General features: G+C 52.0%; 5 protein-coding genes across 5 annotated transcripts; 1 reads left to right on the forward strand and 4 right to left on the reverse strand.

Annotated features, from left to right (window-relative positions):
- Positions 1 to 137: 137 nt before the first annotated feature.
- H6S33_000230 (uncharacterized protein) lies at positions 138 to 1,111 on the reverse strand (the record flags this gene model as incomplete). The annotated part of the gene is made up of 2 exons (XM_044831585.1): positions 138 to 758; positions 806 to 1,111. 2 exons carry the CDS (start codon positions 1,109 to 1,111, stop codon positions 138 to 140), a joined length of 927 nt encoding a protein of 308 aa, XP_044699789.1.
- Positions 1,112 to 1,380: 269 nt separating this feature from the next.
- H6S33_000231 (uncharacterized protein) lies at positions 1,381 to 2,019 on the forward strand (the record flags this gene model as incomplete). Its single annotated transcript, XM_044831586.1, has 3 exons — positions 1,381 to 1,417; positions 1,528 to 1,799; positions 1,873 to 2,019. 3 exons carry the CDS (start codon positions 1,381 to 1,383, stop codon positions 2,017 to 2,019), a joined length of 456 nt encoding a protein of 151 aa, XP_044699790.1.
- A 1,581-nt stretch (positions 2,020 to 3,600) lies between these two features.
- H6S33_000232 (uncharacterized protein) lies at positions 3,601 to 4,765 on the reverse strand (the record flags this gene model as incomplete). Its single annotated transcript, XM_044831587.1, has 3 exons — positions 3,601 to 4,223; positions 4,276 to 4,533; positions 4,606 to 4,765. The coding sequence occupies 3 exons, from the start codon at positions 4,763 to 4,765 to the stop codon at positions 3,601 to 3,603; spliced, it is 1,041 nt and encodes a 346-aa protein (XP_044699791.1).
- A 1,008-nt stretch (positions 4,766 to 5,773) lies between these two features.
- On the reverse strand, positions 5,774 to 7,736 carry H6S33_000233 (uncharacterized protein; the record flags this gene model as incomplete). The annotated part of the gene is made up of 4 exons (XM_044831588.1): positions 5,774 to 6,331; positions 6,575 to 6,938; positions 7,022 to 7,397; positions 7,487 to 7,736. 4 exons carry the CDS (start codon positions 7,734 to 7,736, stop codon positions 5,774 to 5,776), a joined length of 1,548 nt encoding a protein of 515 aa, XP_044699792.1.
- Positions 7,737 to 10,759: 3,023 nt separating this feature from the next.
- H6S33_000234 (uncharacterized protein) lies at positions 10,760 to 13,526 on the reverse strand (the record flags this gene model as incomplete). The annotated part of the gene is made up of 4 exons (XM_044831589.1): positions 10,760 to 10,833; positions 10,895 to 11,180; positions 11,239 to 13,147; positions 13,390 to 13,526. The coding sequence occupies 4 exons, from the start codon at positions 13,524 to 13,526 to the stop codon at positions 10,760 to 10,762; spliced, it is 2,406 nt and encodes an 801-aa protein (XP_044699793.1).
- Positions 13,527 to 17,710: the final 4,184 nt, after the last annotated feature.

Here is a 17,710-nt window from a genome sequence, read left to right on the forward strand (position 1 = left end):
TCTTTTTCCTAGCTACAAGCTGCAAGCTGCAAGCCACAGAAGCACTCTACAAACCCCCCTCTTCCTCCCCCAGCCCAACCCAACCCAACCCAACCCAACCCCATCTACACAGTCTATACATACACACATCTACACATCTACACCGCCGTCAAAGCCCTAATCTCCTCCAACGCATCCACAAAATCCTCCCACTCAACCCTCTCCCCCGCCACCCTACGCACCCACACCTCGGCGCCCCCGGGCGCCCTCAGCCCCCTCTCCACAACCGCCACATAGTACACACACGCCGCCGCAACCGCCCTAGCCGGGAAAAAATTACAAACCCGATACCTCGTCATGGCCTGCGCGACCTTGACCCACACGGCGCGGCCCAGCGCCGTATCCTTCCAGTCGACGACGCGGCACTCGAGGCGCTCCTCCTCGGCCGCCGGCGCGTCGGACAGCGTGAGCGCGCGCTCCAGCAGGCGCGGGAGATACTCGTAGGGGAGGGGCAGGCGCAGCTCGAAGCGGAGGACGCGCAGCAGCAGGAGCTCGGCGGTGACGAGCGTGGAGCGCAGCGCGTCGTAGAGCGGCGAGGGGAAGGTGAGTGGGGGGCTGGTGGGGTGCTGGAGGGTGTAGGCGGGGATGAGGAATTCGCGCAGGCGCCGCGGCGACTCGGTGGCCTTTGTGGCGAGGGAGAGGGAGGCGAGGGAGAGGGTCTGGTGGGCGGTGGCCGGGGCGGGGCGGGTACCCGGGGGGCCGGGGGCGTTAGCTTGGTTCTTCTTGTCTTGGAGTTGTATGGTTATGGAGGGGGAGGGGGAGAGACGTGTTCGTCGAGGAGGTCAGAGACGGGCTGCCGGGCGTCGGTGTCTGCGCCGGCGCTGTCTGGCGAGGGCGAGCTGTCGGCGGCAGCAGAGTCGGTGTCGGCGCACCAGCGCTTGTAGCGGTGGATGTACACGTAGGCCATTGTCAGCGTCTCGCTGGACAGCCGCAGCGTGTCGGCCATGAGCGTCAGGAACGTGGCCGGGTCGTCTGAGGGCAGCAGCAGCGGCGCGGCGGGGGCGGCGGGGGCGGCGGACGAGGGCTTGCCGAGCGGGAGCGGGCGCGAGGTGGAGCGGTGCGGTGAGGGCATTGTTTGTATATCGAGAGTTATGGGTGTGCGGAGGGAATCGCAGCGTGGGTTAATGCCAATGTCAACCGTTGTGAATTGGCTGCGCGAGAGAGAGAGCTGCCGCCAAGAAGGTGAGGCTGAGCTGGGGCAACGACACGGGAGACAGAGCTACACCAACACTTGACTATCTGCAACTATCTGCAACTATCTGCAACTATCTGCAACTATCTACAACCCCACAACCCACAGCCCACAGCCCACAGCCCACAACTGCCTATCTACCGCACACAATGGCCGAACCCCGCCTCAAAGCCACAATCTTCGTCGGTATGCCTCACGTCCCCCCCCCTTCCTCCCCAATCTCATCTTCAAACCACAGCATACTACAATCCCCCCACTGTCCCCCCCCACTAACAGCCCCCCCCCCCCCCCCCCAGGCGGCCTCGACCCAACCATCACCGCCCCCCTCCTGCACGCCGCCTTCCTCCCCTTCGGCACCATCGCCTCGGTGCAACTCCCGCGCGACGACCGCAGCACCGACCCGCACCGCGGCTTCGGCTACGTCGAGTACGAGGACGCGGCCGACGCCGCCGCCGCAATCGACAACATGGACCAGGCGCAGCTGGCGGGCCGCGTGCTCAATGTCGCCCAGGCGAAGCCGCAGAAGGAGGGCGTGGTGCTGGGGAGTAAGGTTGCTGTTTGGGAGCAGGTATGTTCTTTCTGTTTTTGTGAGAGGGGATGGGAGGGGGGGTGGTGGTGGCTAATGGACGTGTGGTGGGCAGGAGAGCTGGCTGGAGAAGCATGAGGTGAGTGAGGAGGATAGGGCGGCGGCGCAGGGCGCGAAGGAGGAGGCCATGATGGGCGAGAGGGGGGGCGATCCGATGCAGGGGCTGGAGGGGCTGGATGTTGCGGGGCCGAAACCGCAGTAGTGGGGACTTTTATAGTCTGGGGTTTCTTTTCTTGTTCTTTTTCTTTTTTTAGGAATTATATTCTTTTTTTCTAGCTGGCGTTATGGAGCATGTATAGCAGAGGAAGCGCTTCTAGTTACGGAAAGTAGGAGAGGAGAGGAGAGCACGATTGATAGTAGTGGTGGTGGTGGTGGTGGTGGGCGGTGGGGGATAACGAAAACAAGGCACCAATATCACACACAATCAACACACTCGCAATCACATAATAATCACACAGTACACCCTACAGGCAGACATCCAAGCAGTGATATCTCACGCATTGCATACCAACTACCTACAAAACCTTCCCCGCCCCCGCCCCAGCTATGTACTCCATTCCCCCGTTCTCCCGGCTATACTGCCACCGGCCCACACTTGTAATGCACTTAGTGGCCGGCCCTTGGGGAGCGCGACAGACGCAGCTGCTTGTCGACCCACAGCTTGCGGCCCATGGAGAAGAATGCCACTGCCGATACGTCAGTAGAGTACTTGTGTAGTAGAGTAGATGTATAGGATCCGGGTTGGGGGAGGGGAGAGAGAGAGAGAGAGTGGGGGAGGGGGAGACTCACTTCCGACACCGGCACTGCGCATATGGGAAAGTACGGGTTAGCTACCATCCTTACCACACTCTTATCAATCGGGGGTTGGAAAAGAAAAGGGGGGGGGGGGGGGGGAGTACCCGATAACGACACCTGTGAAACAATCATCAGCCAACAGACAAGATAAGATTGGGAAGAGGGGGGGAGGATCATACCGAGAGGAATCAATTCTGGGGGCACCTTCTTGAGCTGTCTCAGCCTCTGAGAGATGGTGTGCGCTGGTGGTGGGAAAATATGTCAGTCTCTCTATCCCGTTCCGCTATTTCTATTTCTGTTTCCATTTTTCCGGCTCCCTCTCTTCTTCTTCCTCCTCGCCCCTCTCTTGGACAGGACGGGCGAGAGGGCAAACAGAGGGATGACCGGGCGGAGGAACGGGCGGAGGAGAAAAAACACAATGCTCGGATGATGCTCGTACCACTTTGTTCCTGCTTCTACAGTTGCAACCCTTCCCGTCAGTATTCATTCCCTCATCCACTCGTCTATTCCTCCATCCATTCACTCCTTCCTTCCTTCACCGGGGGGCACATACTGGCATAGGCATTGCGAACGATTCGTGTTGAAAGATTGAGGGGAGATTGGTTTGTTGTGTGGTTGTTTGGTGGGGGGTGTGTTCAAGGTCGTCGTTGTGCGCGAGCGATCGGATGAGATGTTTCAGAGGCTAATTGATTCGCTGCTTTAACGCGCGGCCGTGCACAGTTGGGTGGGTCTTGTGTGGCAGGGTGGTTAAAGCGGCGTGGGAGGTTTCCGGGTAACGAGGCTAATATGACGACACCCCGCGCGCCCGGCCGCGGTCATGGCAGTGTCGGCGGGTGCCATTTTGGGGAGAGGATGAGATGCGGTGATGGAATTATTATTTTGTTTATTAGATGGCTTGTTATGGGATAGTATTGGATTGATTAATTTATTATTTTTATTTAATTAATACTCCACCCGGAACTCCTTCACAACCCATCACTCGTCCCCATCACGGCCTCTCAACAACCACAAAAGTCGCCCACCCGCCGGCCACAACCTCCACCACCCTCCCCTCGCTCTCCCCCAGCACATCAATCTCCCTCCACTCCTCGCAGAACTCTACCCCTTCCCCTCCCCCCAGCTGCCCACTCCCCGCCCTGCCCACACCCCACACCCTCCCCCCCTCCGTCAGCACCACAACATGCCCCATCCCCACGCCCACCCCCACCACATCCACCCCGCCCCCAACATCCCCCACGCCAACCTCCTCCTCCCCCCGCAGATCCCCAATCACGCCCTCGTCCCCCGCGCGCCCGCCCCACAGATACACATCTTGCTCCGCGCTCAGCGCCGCGCCGACCCACCCGCCCGCGGCGACCTCCGCAATCGCGATGCCGTCGAGGGCGTCAACCAGCCCGGGGGCGTCTGGTGGCGTGAGTGCCGTGTCGCGCGCGAGGAGGCTGCCGTGCCGCGGGTCGCCGGCGGTGTAGATGCGCCCCGAGGCGCCGAGGAGCGTGAATGCTGTTGCGGTGGCGGCGATGGCGGTGATGCGGTCGTCTGTGGGGAATGGGTGGGTGGCAGTCGGGGGGTGGCAGGTGAGGAGGGAGGCGAGGGTTGGGTGGGCGTGGATTACTATTGCTATAAGCAATTGGACTTGTGTATATGTGTTTTAAAGGATGTATACCGGTGCCGTCAGATGTGCTGAGGACCTCCCCGTTGCCGGCAATGGCAATGATATCTACTTTTTCGGCCAGGGTGTGGCACTCCCACTCCCCGGAGGGTGCAGGCACGTAGGCCGTTGTCTGGTCGCCCCCGTCCCCGCCCCCCAAGATGACCTTGAGGCCTAGCCCGTCGCCGAAGGCTCTATATGGCGGTTTGCAGGAGTGCGGGAGCGGCTGTAGAGAGCCGGCGCCTCTGTGGTGGAGCTTGTTGTCGAGCTCGACTAGGTATCTACATGTCAGACTCTAGCGTGTCTAGCATGGTGTAGGAGGGAGAGAGAAGGGCAAAGGCATACGGAGCGTTTCAGACCATCCAGCGAAGAGCACCTTTGCGGAGGTCTCGGCGCGCGCTATGACGGTGGGGGTGAAGATGTCGGCGGGGATTGCGGCGTCGTCTTCGCGGGGGAGGAGCTGGCCGTGGGCGTTGAAGCCGCAGGCGAGGATGTCGAAGGGCATGGTTTGGGGGTTGTTCTGGGGGGGGGGGGGGGGGGGGGGGGGTTGTTTGTAAAGAGTGAGAAAGCTAGAGCTGGAGATCTAGAGATAGCTATCGCAAAGATGGAGAACGCATGGTGAGGGAATGGGACTCAGCTATGTACAGTGCCGGAGTGTGGATTGTACGGGCGGGGGAATGTATGGAGCTGCATACAGAGGCAGTTCAATTGCAATTATAATGGCAATCGTAATCGTGTTGCAATGGACTGTAGGTGGGAGTATAATTTTCAGTTGAGTTGACGGGACTTGGCAGTCGTAGAGCCGCGGTTTCAAGGTAGGGATTATGAGATATCGATATCGATATCGAGCTGTGAAGAAGTATTAATTGATTACTATCGACATTGAACTACAAAGTTCTAGTTATTAATTCTGGTTATAGACTAGAACCCACAACTTTATCTGCAATTCAAGAATTGGGTTCCAGCACCAGGTCTCACTCGGCCGCCGCACCGATTGAGAGCTACTGTTGGAATTATTGGGTGCGAGTCTGGCCAGGGGCAATCCTACACACTTTTCATGGGATGGTCATGTCTGTCGGAGGGCAGTCATGTCTCATGAAGTCAGTATAAGCTCATTGGCGTATATGTCAACATGTAGTCATATTTTGGGTCTTCTTGGCATAACGTTTTGTATAAAATGGTCCCCCGTACTAGATTTTCGTCAACAATGTCAATCAACTATTCTTTTATTCTTAACAGGCGCATAGCTGCTGACCAATGATGGATGGCCGGATTGGGTGTGGAGTGGTAATGATGGTCAATTGGGTTATATACAGGACTGTGTAGTCGAGTTCTAATGTTTTAGATTTGGTTGTTTGGGACTTCAATTGTTAGCTGATCATCTTGAGGATATACTAAAGAGAACAACCAAAACACTAACAAAGAAAAGATTTATTTATTTAGTATTAAGGCGCCTAAAGCAGCACATGCACGCTATCACTAAGAAATCCCTATCTAAAAAGTCCCACCCCCACTACAACTCCTTCTTCCTCCTCCCCACCGGCTCCCTCCTCACCGCCCCCTTCCCCAGCAACGCCTCCAACACCACAACCACAAGATACACCACCCCCACCAGCGCCCTCATCACCCTCTCCACCAGCCCCCTCCCCTGCGGCCTCACCCCCTTCACACACCTCGCATCCCTCACCTCAAACGGCACCTCCGCGCCCAGACTCCCCACCGCCGCCCTCAACCCCGACGTGAACCCGTCCTCATGGAACCCATACCCCGTCCACGCGCCCGCAAACGTGATCCCGCGCTTCCCCTGTATCTCGGGGAGGCGCCGCTGCGCCGCCACGGCCTCGGGCGTGTACAGCGGGTGCTCGTACTCATACACGCCCTGGACGGTGGCAGGGTCGGGCGGCGAGAGCGGGTTGAGCGTCACGAGGACGTCGCCGAAGCGCTGCGGCGGGATGTATTGCAGGATGTTCATGTTGTAGGTGAGCGAGACCTGGGCGACGTTGGCGGACGTGGGCGTCGAGGCGGTGATGTAGTTCCAGGCGGCCCAGGCGGACTTGCGGACGGGGAGGAGCTGTGTGGTGGTGGTGGAGTGTTATTAGCTATGTGGTATATGGGTGCAGGGCATCAAGGGTTTTGTAGTGTAATGGATAGCACACGGGATTTTGATTCCCGTAATCTGGGTTCGATCCCCAGCAAGACCTTGAATTCTTCATGCCGTCCACCCGCTCTCTCTTTCTCTCCTCCTCCACCAGAGGGAAACAGGGAATTGGGGAATGGATATTTTTTTTTCAATTCTGCAGAACAGTCCACATACCTTTCTATCGCCATGCAGCACGGCCGTGTTCGTGCTCGTGCGGAACTCGCGCAGGATCTCCCGCTCGCTCTCCGTCGCGCCGTCGCCAAGCAGCCGTAGCGCCTGGTCGCCGTGCGTGGCGACAATCACGTGGTCGTACTCGTACTCAAACTCGACGCTGCCGCGCTTCGCCGACACGAGCACCGTCTCGCGCCCGTCCTCGCCGACGCTGCCGCTGCCCCGCACCGCCGTGACGGGCATGCACATGTGCACCTGGTGCGCCGGCACCGCCCTCGTCACCGCCTCGACATAGTTCTTTGCGCCGCCCTTGACGGTGAGCCACTGCGGGCGCGACGACACGATGTTCAGCAGGTTATGATTCCACCTTCACCAATACCAATTGTTAGCCCACTTCACACCCTCCAGAGCAGGGGTGGGGGGGGGGGAGGGGGACGGGGGAGAGCATACATGAACCTCACCAGCGTCACCGCCGGGAACTCGAGCACACATTTATCGGGGCTGGTGCTCCACACGGCGGCCGTCATGGGGATGAGGTAGTCGTTCCTGAACGCATCCGAGTATCCCTCACGGTCCAGGTATGCGCCGAGGGTCTCTTCTTCCGAGTCCTCGGAGGAGAGGAGGTCGAGCGCAAAGGTGTTGAAGCGGATGATGTCGAACAGCATGCGCCACATGGACGGGCGGAAGAGGTTGGCGCGCTGCGCAAAGAGCGAGGACAGGCTGCTGCCGGACCACTCGAAGGCGCCCTGGTCGCGGGTTACGCTGAATGTCATTTGTGTCGGGATGGTGGGGATGCGCAGGTGGCTGAGGAAGGAGATGAAGTTCGCTGTGCGGGTGGGGGGTGGGGTTAGTTTTATTTTGGTATTGGCATATATGGAGCTATGGAGCTATGGAGCTATGACAGGTGGGGTATACGGTAAGTGGCAGCATTCAGCACAATGAAGCCCGTGTCGACGGCAATGACCTCGGAGCCGTGCTTGTAGTTGACGGTGTGCGTGTGCCCGCCGAGATAGTCGGCGGCCTCGAAGAGGTGCACCTCGTGCGTGCGCTTGCTGGGGTCGTGTGTGAGGGCCCACAGCGCGGCGAGGCCGGAGACGCCGCTGCCGATGATGGCGACTTTGGGGAGGACGGGCTGCGGTTCGGGCGTGGGGGGGCCGGAGTCCATGGCTGGCTTTAATTATGAGTAGATATATGTGAGGTTGGGTTATGGGAAGAAGAAGTACTAGAAGCCAGAAGGAACGGAGGGAAGAGAGAAGATAGAAGACAGACAGACAGTCAGTCAGTCAGTCAGTCAGTCAGTCAGTCAGTCAGTAGAAATGAACAAAAAAAAAATAAAGCTGCGAAGGGGTGGGTGGGGTCCGTCTATAAAAACAACCTCCGAAGGGCGGGGGGGAATGGCAGGATGGATGGATGGATGGACCCGGAATGGATTATGAATTATATTAAGCTAGCTATGCGTAGGCATCTAGAGTACATCTGCTCCAATGCACTCTGCTCCAAGAAGGCTCATCTGCTACACTACTCTACAGTCAGGCTTGCATTCCCTCTCTCCCCCTTCCTTGATCATGAGTTGAAATTCCCCGTTCTGGAGGGGCGCCCGCGCATTTCTCACGATGGCAGGAATGAATGGTGATCTCACAGATCGCGGGTCCCTAGCTAGCTCTCGCTCCAGGGTCCGCACGGGCCACCCTGCAGGTACGACATTGTTTTTGTGTTTTTGTTTTTTTTCTGGAGAACAATGGGAGAGAGCATTCCTCACCAGCAACAGCAATACAGACAAACAGTTACAGAGATGTGTGAATGTGTGTGAAGGGTGTGTGTGTATGTCCCGTAATGCAAAATGCAAACTCTCTATCTATCCGTCCGTACCTGTATGTAGCTGTAGGCACACACACACACACAAAAAAAAAGGTGTTTTAGGCTATGTACCATGAGCCCCATACGTAAATCCTAAGCATGCTCCATGTATGTAGCTGCCAGTTCATAGGTCCTGTCTGTCTGTCTGGTCTGCTAGAGTACATACGTCTGCGCTGGAATTAAAAACCAGGGATGTATTCTCGCGGTGCATCACCCGCTCCTCCTCCACATGCTGAGATGGAACGTTGAGGAAGCGGAAGCAGAACAAGTCAGATAACGCTGACCTCGGGATTCCCTCACACCCCAGCTTCAACGCACCCCCTAGGCCTTCCTAATTGTTTTTTTTCCTTGTGAAATAGCATCATTGTGGACACTGTTCAGAAGTAATGCGCAGGATAATTAGATGCGAGTTACACGACCCGAGGGATATTCCCGTCTCCCGGTTCTTGGATCCTGACAGACAGGCGGACTGGTAGAGTGGTAGAGTAATGGTAGAGGGAGTAGTAATCACTCACTCAACCAGCACACCAGCTAAGGCCTGTCCGGACAACCCAATAATCTGAATTACCGGCCAAATTGTCAATTTTTGGATTATTGTAATAATCTATGGTATGCTGTTGACTTCGTGCAATTGAACAATCGAACTTCCTAAGCTCCTGATTATCCCAATAGGTACATAATCCATCAAGAAAATAACCACCTTCGGGGGCAATTATTCCCATACAACACAGGTGTCCTGACACCATGTGAATCTTTGTTGTCCGAGCATGTAGATTCTTAGATTATGAGCATTGGGGTTAAATATTATTTTTGCCATCTGATAATCCAATCTGTCCAGTAACCCGAACAAATAATCCACAGCTGTCCGAGTAAGACTTCAATTGCATCATTCACAATCATTCACACAACCACTCAACACCCACTCTCAATCATTCACACTCAATCACTCACACTATAATTCGCCCCACAACCCATAAGACGCGGCCCAAAAAAAAATTAAAAATTCATAATTATTTCATTTTACTCATAAAAATACCAACTTTAAAGCCCTGCCCTCCACATCCTCTCCTCCCTCCTCCCAAAACCCCAAACTTCCGGCCCCAACCTCCCCTTCCATCCATCAGCCACAGAAAAATAGGCCACCACCACTCCCCCTCCTCCTCTTCCTCCCTCTTAATTTCATATCCCATCGTGTCAACCCATCCCCGCGCCTTGGCGGTTTTAGATCTCTCTATTTACACCCTTTTAAAACCTCGAGAAAAAAAGAAAGAAAAAAAGAATACTAGACAAAAAGTAATAAAAAAAACTCCCCTACCAAAAGAAAAAAAAGAAAAGAAATGGGTAAATAACGATGCAAATTGATATCATTCAAAGCGACGCAAAAAAGAAAGAAAAAAAACATCCACCGGCCCACCCGGACCAAACCCACCATGTCATCACCTCTGAAAACTTTCCTCTAAAATCCGAGATTTCTTTATATCGGGTTCCTATAAAAGTATGGTGAAAGGTAAAAAAAAAAAAAAAAGAGAAAAAAGGGAAGGGAAAAGGAGAAAGGAAGGGAAATGGGAAATGGGAAAATGGAAGGTAAAAAAATGGGAGAGAGATTCCAGAAGATGCAAGTAATAGGGACCACATATCAAATTGCGCCAATCATATATCGCATCGTAGAAATAAGCGATCAAGAAGAGTGAGAAAAAAGAACAAGTAGACCCCACTAAGAGCATGCAATGTATCATACAAAAAACGTTTGACTGCCCTACCCAAAGACTTCGAGAGAAGAAAAGAAAAAAAAAAGGAAATGAAACTCCCCAAATCCATCAAATCCCTCCCTTCCCTTCCTTCATCAAAACTCGTTTTTTTTTCACGCAAGACACAGACAATGGTTTTCATAAGAGGCGAGCAGGTGGAAACTAAAACAAGGGGAGAAAAAAAGTAATTTGCCAAAGTAAAGATACAAGAAACGAAGAAAAAGGGGTAAAGTAAGGGAAATGGTCATTGAACTAAAACAGCCACCAACGTGCCAACTATACTCCCCCATGAATTTGGTTTGGAGAAGTACCGGGCGATAACTAGATTAATTAGGTATCCGTCTGTGGTAGGTATAAAGCGCTGCACCAACGAGGTAGGGTGTAATCTTGATGTCTAAATCTCCGCCTTCTGAAAAGATGGATGATTTAATTACGGTGTTGGAGTAGGAGTTGAGGAGACGTGATACTTCGTGTGACGACGATGGCATGAACGGATACGATGAATGTGAACTTCAATATTTCGGGGAACAGGATATGAAGGCACCGCCCTTTTACAGCAGTATTTTCCAGAGACATAAAATGCCTATTCTTCTTCGCTTTCTGACCCCGAGCTCTCGTCGTCATCACTGGATTCACTATCCGCATTTTCAGGAGCAGCTACGGAATTTGTTAGCGATCTCTACTACTCAACATGTCAATGATCACATTAGTAACTAACCTTGAGCAGAAGAGGGCAAAGGCGTTGGGTTGTCGAAATCATGAAGTCTGGCTGTGAGGTCCTTGATCTTGGCCTCCTGTTCACTCGCAGACATCGGCTTGTTCTTCCGTGGCTTTGAGGGCGCCTTAGTCTTGGCCTTCGATTCCTGGGCTGGACGAGGCGGCGGTGGTGGCGGGACGTATTTGGCTTCAAGAGCTGGTGTATACTTTGATACATATACATAGAGCTTGTACAAAGTTTGAGGGTCTAGCTCATCTATATCTAGCTCGATTTCGTCATTTTGACCCTGAAATTGCTGTATATTAGCATATGTCAAAGAAGAGTGCACGCTCATACTTTCATACCTTGTCAATCTCGGGCATATTCTGCCTAATCATGTTGAGCGCATATGCCATCTTACCAGATGGCAAGAAATTGATCCTTTCGGATAGCTCCGTCTTTTGCTCCAAGGTGATGTAAGGCACATCCTTCTTACTACCAGATCTCTTGGCCTTCTTTGCTGGTGGTGCTGGAGCGGCGGCTGTGGAGTTCTTTCTGGAAGGTCCAGCTTTGCCTTTCTTGGAATTTGATGAAACAGGTGGTGTTTTCTTGTTTTGTCGTTTGAGAGAAGAAATTTGATCCTTCATCATTTCGAGTTGCTGCTCCAAAGCCTTAAGATCGGGCTGGTTAGGCTCCTCCTCCTCGCTCATCTCATCCTCATCGTGATCTTCAGGTGGTGGTGAGGCGGAAGCGGGAGAATGGCTACCCGGGTTATCCCTGACATACTTGGCTCTATCGGACCATTTTTCGTCAAATATACCCTCCAGACGTTTACCCATCTGATGCACAGCTTGATTCGGAGGATTAAACTTGTAGCAATTCCTGAACATCAAGCGCAAATCCGCCTCGAAATCATTCCCAGTCTCATACTGATTCGTCTTAAGTTTGGACTGAATAGTACCAAGATCCATGGGCTTCTTGATGATTTTGAAGTACTCGGGGATATTAAGAGCCACGGGGTCCACTGGTGAATAAAATGGGAACGCGTATGGTTCATGGATTTTCTTGTGTAGCTCTTTAATAACCATATCGCAGAATTTCAGTTCGGAAGCATTCTTCTTGCGTCTTGGTTTTACATCTGAATACGGCAAATCCTTGGGGGCCGGAGGGTGAATTTCCCTCTTTGGCCTGCCATCGCCAGCTGTTGAGTCACGACGAATTTGCGGAATTCCAGACGGCTGGAGACCAAAGGTAGGGGAGGCAGCTATAGGCGATTGCGCAACTGTTTTTGCCTCCTTCTTAACTTGTGACGATTTAGGAGCTTTCGCAGCGGATGGCCGCGACGATCCACCCTTCTTCTTACTCGGCTTTGGCGCGCTCTTCTCCACAACTTCAGGTGCATTCGCTGCTGGAAACCCTTTCATATGCTTCTCCCAAGAAGCCTGCATGCTCTTCGACATGTCGGTAACAGGGTGTTCATTACTGTTGAATAGGACACAGTTTGAAAGAATCAGATTGAAATCGTCCACGATTGCTCGCGGAGTCTTATACTCGTTATTTTGGAGCTTCTTCTCCATCGTTTGGAGATCCATAGGGTTTGTGACGATCTCGTAGTATGTAGGCACATTAAGTCTCTCGGCATCAACTGGCATTGTGAAAGGGCGGGCATCCTTGGTCCGTCTAAGGCTTCGAATAACACCTAATACAAACTTGATCTGTGATGGTGTGATTGGGTCGGTGGTATGGTATGGCGGCGCCTCGACTGAGGATGAGTTGTCCATCTCTTCCGTTTTCGCCCGCTTCAATGGAGGTCCCACGTTGTCGTCATCCTCCCTCTCTCTTGATGTCTTTACTGAAGGCGCATCAGTCATCGCATGGTCGGCTGTTGATACATGACTTGACGACTTCGACCTGTCACTAGGGGCCCCATTTGTCCGTTCGGCAAATTTTGTATCCTTCCGCACATCTTCTACAATGGCCTTGTCGCGTATTTTTTGTCCCTCTTCTACGTTAGTCTGCCCATTCCCATGAAATGACATTGATGGTGCGCCGCCTGCTGGCGAAGTTATATGTAAATCAGAAAGTTCCTGGGAGCTATCTGTTTGGTGTAGTGGAGGAGTTGGAATTGGTGGCGATGGGGGTGCGTTTATTTTTTTCGCTGTACTATTGCCATTCACTAACGGGTCGCGATCATCATTGGCGATAGGTTCATCTTTCGGCGAAGATGGGGCAAATTCTGGTATAGAAGAGGATGTAGTAGATTGCTTGACCGTTCTAAAGTAGCGGAAGGATAATGTAAATACAATGTTTTCAGAAACATGAAAATGAAAGACAACGGAGATAAACGAAAAGGATACAAGAGGAATTTCCACCAAAACACCACATCTCAAAGCCACATTACCATCACCCGAGACGCATCTCGAGGAGATACGCGGCGAGATATGATGCCGGAGGGGCATGTAGGGGAGGGGCAGGGGAGAAGCGACAAACAGCAGACAGGAACAGGGCAAACTCACCCATTAACATCCAAGTCCATCGCCATCGTCCCCTGTGAGACAGCATTGTCCGCCTCCGCCAAGGCGGGAGCAACCGTCTCAGACTTTGGGTCGTGTGGATGGGTGCTAGATGACAGCTGTGGACTCATCACTGCCATAGAAAACCCAAATGAACCAAGCACCTTGTTGAAGTGAGAGGGAAAGTAAATTCACCTTGACACCCACCAAAGGCGACGACTTATGGGATGGCGGAGCGCGATAAAAAAAAAATCCAGAGGTTGATGGAATTATTGAAGTAACGGGTGATAATTAGCGATGATGGATGGGTTACCTATTAAGGGTTGAAGAAGTAAGCGGGGATGATAGATGGGGTAAGGCTCGAGGCGGTGGTGGTGGGTGGTGGGTGGTGAGTGGTGGTGGTGAATAGGGTGTGGAGTAGTGCCGATGGTTGAAGAAGTGATGGGTTAACAGGACACTGATGAATAGCGTGTTGGAGTGGTCCACAGGATGATGTGTGGGTACAAGCGTGGATGGTTGATAGTGTGGCTTCGTTGGCAGCAACGGTGGAGGAGCCTCAAATCAAAGCGTTGTACAATTAAAGGTTTGGGGCAGGAAAGCCTGCACACGAGTAGTAAGCACCACACACACACACTGGAAGTGGGGAGGAGGCAACCACGCGTATGGCCTTGTGTAGAAGTGGAGAGAACGGGCGGAAAAGAAAAAAAAAGAGGGGTAGGGTAGTAGGGATATTATACTGGTGGGGGAGGAGGAAGGCGAAGCAAATGGTTGGGTAGGTTACCAATGTAATTGTGTGGTGGTGCGTTGACAACAACGGAGGAGAGAGAAAGAGAAGAGAGGAAGAGGGATCTGGCAGGGTAAGTGTGCTTTAAAGCTTGAGCGTATTTTAATGACTCAGCCTTTCGCTTTTTTTGCTAGCCCGTCGCGCCACGCGCTATCCGATTTGGAATAGATTGTGGGCAACAAAAATGAAAAAAAATGTTGTAAAAAAACAAGGAGTCAGCGGAGATTAGATAATAAATCGATTTTGTTCTCTGTGATTGTTCCTTAGAAAAAGTTATTTTATATTTTTATATTTTTTGAGCCGCTTCCAATGCCTGCGGGCGCGTGGTGTCGGGTTTCGTGTTGCGATGGGGAGATAAGATGCAAAACTTCAGGAGGCCGCAAAATGGACAACAAAGTGTGAGAAGAGACTGCGTGGGAAAGTGCTTCCTTTTGTATTCGGCCCCACTGGCTGAGACGAGCAGACGATTAGGAGCGCCAAGGATATCTTGCATTTAAACCCTAGCCCCGCCGGGAAGGAGTTTGTACCAGGGGGTAGCTATTGGTCGATTCCACTCACTCCTGCAGATAACTACCCCATCATCACCACCCTCCCCTTTTTGGCTTTCCCCCCCCCAACAACAAACTGCACTTATGTTAGAACACACAAGAGAATGAACTGCTGATAGTATGGAGCTGTCTGGTCAGTATGGTAGCATCATCCACGTATAAGCGGACAACGAGTAATCAAGACGCGCAACTCATCTCCAGTTAGCCAGGAACCAGTACCATCATGCGCCACCGCCACTAGTAAAGTCCATACAGAAAACACAGAAATGTAACACGCGCTGCTGATCAAATCGTTAGAAACGAAAGAAACGATATCAAAAAGTTATCGAGTATTTTGTGTATTTGAGTGCACGCTTCTCCGTAGTGTCTTCCGGTGGGTGTGTTTGCGATGATGCTCTGCTGCCGTAGCAGCCGCGACCGTGCGTTGATTCGTCTGCACACCGTGTCTGGACATTCAAGCCTGCCTGTAGCTCAACAAAGCAACGAAAATGGATATTGGAGCATTCTCGGTGTAAGCTGGACGTTGGAAGTTGTAGTATCGGTGCTGCTGCTGTTGTTGGCCTCATGTCCAAAATAACACGTAAATTCCGACCGAACGATATGACCGAAGAGTGGTTGTCGTTCCATCAAAGACCAGAATAGAGGGGAGGGGAAGTCGCAATAAACCAGGCAACTGCCCACCTCCGATTCCGGAAGAAACCAACATCTGACAAGCAGGCCCAGACAGATCAGATCTTAACAAGAGAGACGGGCGGGTTGGACTCCAACTCCATGGAGCCTGGGGGCTTGGGGCGAAAGGAGACGGTTCGACCACCATGAACGATGGAGAAGGGGGGGCTAGAAAAAGAGCACAAGAGTGGGATTTCAGAGATCCTGGTTTCGTGAGGGCGTAATAGCGTAATCCTTGTTGGCCCGTGATCCCCTGTGCCCGCAAATGGTGAACACAACATACCCGCTGGGCGGAATATTTCAAGCAGCAACAAGAAACCAATCCGTTGCCGACCATCAAAAATGAAAATGAGAATTCACTCATGTGTGATCACTCGGTACCTTGTCATCATCATATGGTATCACTCAATTTCAATACGGGAACTTCAACTCCGCGACTCCTTCGAGATGAGAGTGGCTGGAAGTAGTGCTCATTTCATGCTTCCCAACGGAAAATTTACCCTTGTTACACTGAAAATGTGACCATTTCGCTTCCTTTGGCAGGTATTCTACTTTGGAATGATGCTTTGCGGCGTGTTGAAAATTTGACTGTCCAGGACGGCACATTATTCACCCGTTGAAATTTTGTGGTTACCTCGAGTCTTCCAAGCCACGGGCCATATTAATTACGAACTCCCGGATGGGTGTTGATAGCAATGCAAGGTGTCTTCAAAGTTTTCATTTCGACTCTTTTACCGGCGGCGGAGAAATAGAGAAATTTACATTGGGATTTCGGTTGGAGCCGAAACCGTATCACCATGGGAGAACGGATTTCTGTTTTTCTCGGTACCGGTACCGAAAATAAGCACAGGATGATGGGTCTCAAGTGGCTATAAATTATAAACCTCTGTTAATTATCCATGGACAAATTGCAAAGGAAAGAAGAAGGGAAAAGAAACCCCGATCAAAAGCACGAACATATAGGTAAGGACTTTGTTCCCCGCATATCAGGCTCGGTTGTGAGAGATCTACTTTGAAATACTCATAGTCAAAGTAGAGATACTGGTCGTTTTTAAGCATTAACTCCCCTCCCCGCATATGCTTACGGCGACCTGCAGTGCTGTGCTTATGAAGAGTAGGTACTCTAGGTACCCTGCCCTAAAGTACTCTACTAGTATTACATGTAGGTATGAACCTATCACATGTGGCTAGAATATGAGGATCTCCAGTATCCAAATACTATGTTGCGATCATCGGATTGGTAGAGTGCTCTGCCTACAAACGTCTGCGCCTTCACCCCCCTTCTGTCAAAGAAGGTATGTATTTGCCAGAAAGCTCCCCGCCTCTTCCCAGTGGCCCGGTACGAATGATGATATAGTGTTTCATGCAAGGTCACCGATGCCATGGGTCTACGTCGTTTCCGCTGCAGTTAGAAAAAACCCTAGCCCTTGGACATACATGTATCATATCATACATGTAGTTGGGTTATGGGCGGGGGTGTCATACGATAGCCTATTTCCCTTTCTCCCGGGCCGGGCCTCCGTTTAGGGCCGTTTGCATGTTTAAAGCGTAGTACCGACTTCGTTGAGATATGGTTGGGCAATTGAGCCCCAAAAGACAAACACAGTCTCTCGTAGATTCTGGCTAGAAAAATCATTACTCACTCACACTCTGGGAGTTGCACTATGTACATGGTAGTGCAACTCCCGCCAAGAAATCATATGTGCACTTTTTACGCAAGCTGAAATTCCTGAGCAGCTACAGGCCACGTGTATGCACAATAGGGCCAAACAAACGCCGAAAAAAGATCTCCTCGAGAACCAGTTAACAAGTCACTCATTTTTTTTTTGATGCCCGATGCAAAATATTGGTGCGATCTCGGCGTTACGTCGGCCACAGTCGATGGTCGTCGATGGTGCCATGGGAGGCAGTGGCAGAGGCAGAGGCAGGCAGAGGCAAACTTAGAAATGAACCCCGACCAACCAACAATTATCAAAACACCCAACCACCCCAAAGGTAAGTCAGACTCATCTGAGATCTAGATACCAATTTGCCTTACCACCACCCACATATCTGTCTTTTGGAGCCGAGACTTTTTTTCCTGTGGTGTGATGAACCCCCCCGTATAACTCTATGAACCTGAGAGGCTTAAGGCACAAAACCAAGACGGATACTCGCATTTGGGTCAGGCAGTAGTACTAGAGTAAGTTAACGAGTGGGTGTCCGATGAGCGCTGCGGATAGATATTCGTACATTTCCAGTACGATAACGGCTGAACTTCCGACTGGGTTTGTGTAAAATCTCCTAAGCCTTGTTCGACTTTATTTATTTTTTTGCCATTTCC

This window comes from Morchella sextelata, assembly GCF_020137385.1.
Source record: "Morchella sextelata strain SCLS chromosome Unknown scls_1, whole genome shotgun sequence".
NCBI lineage: Eukaryota > Fungi > Ascomycota > Pezizomycetes > Pezizales > Morchellaceae > Morchella > Morchella sextelata.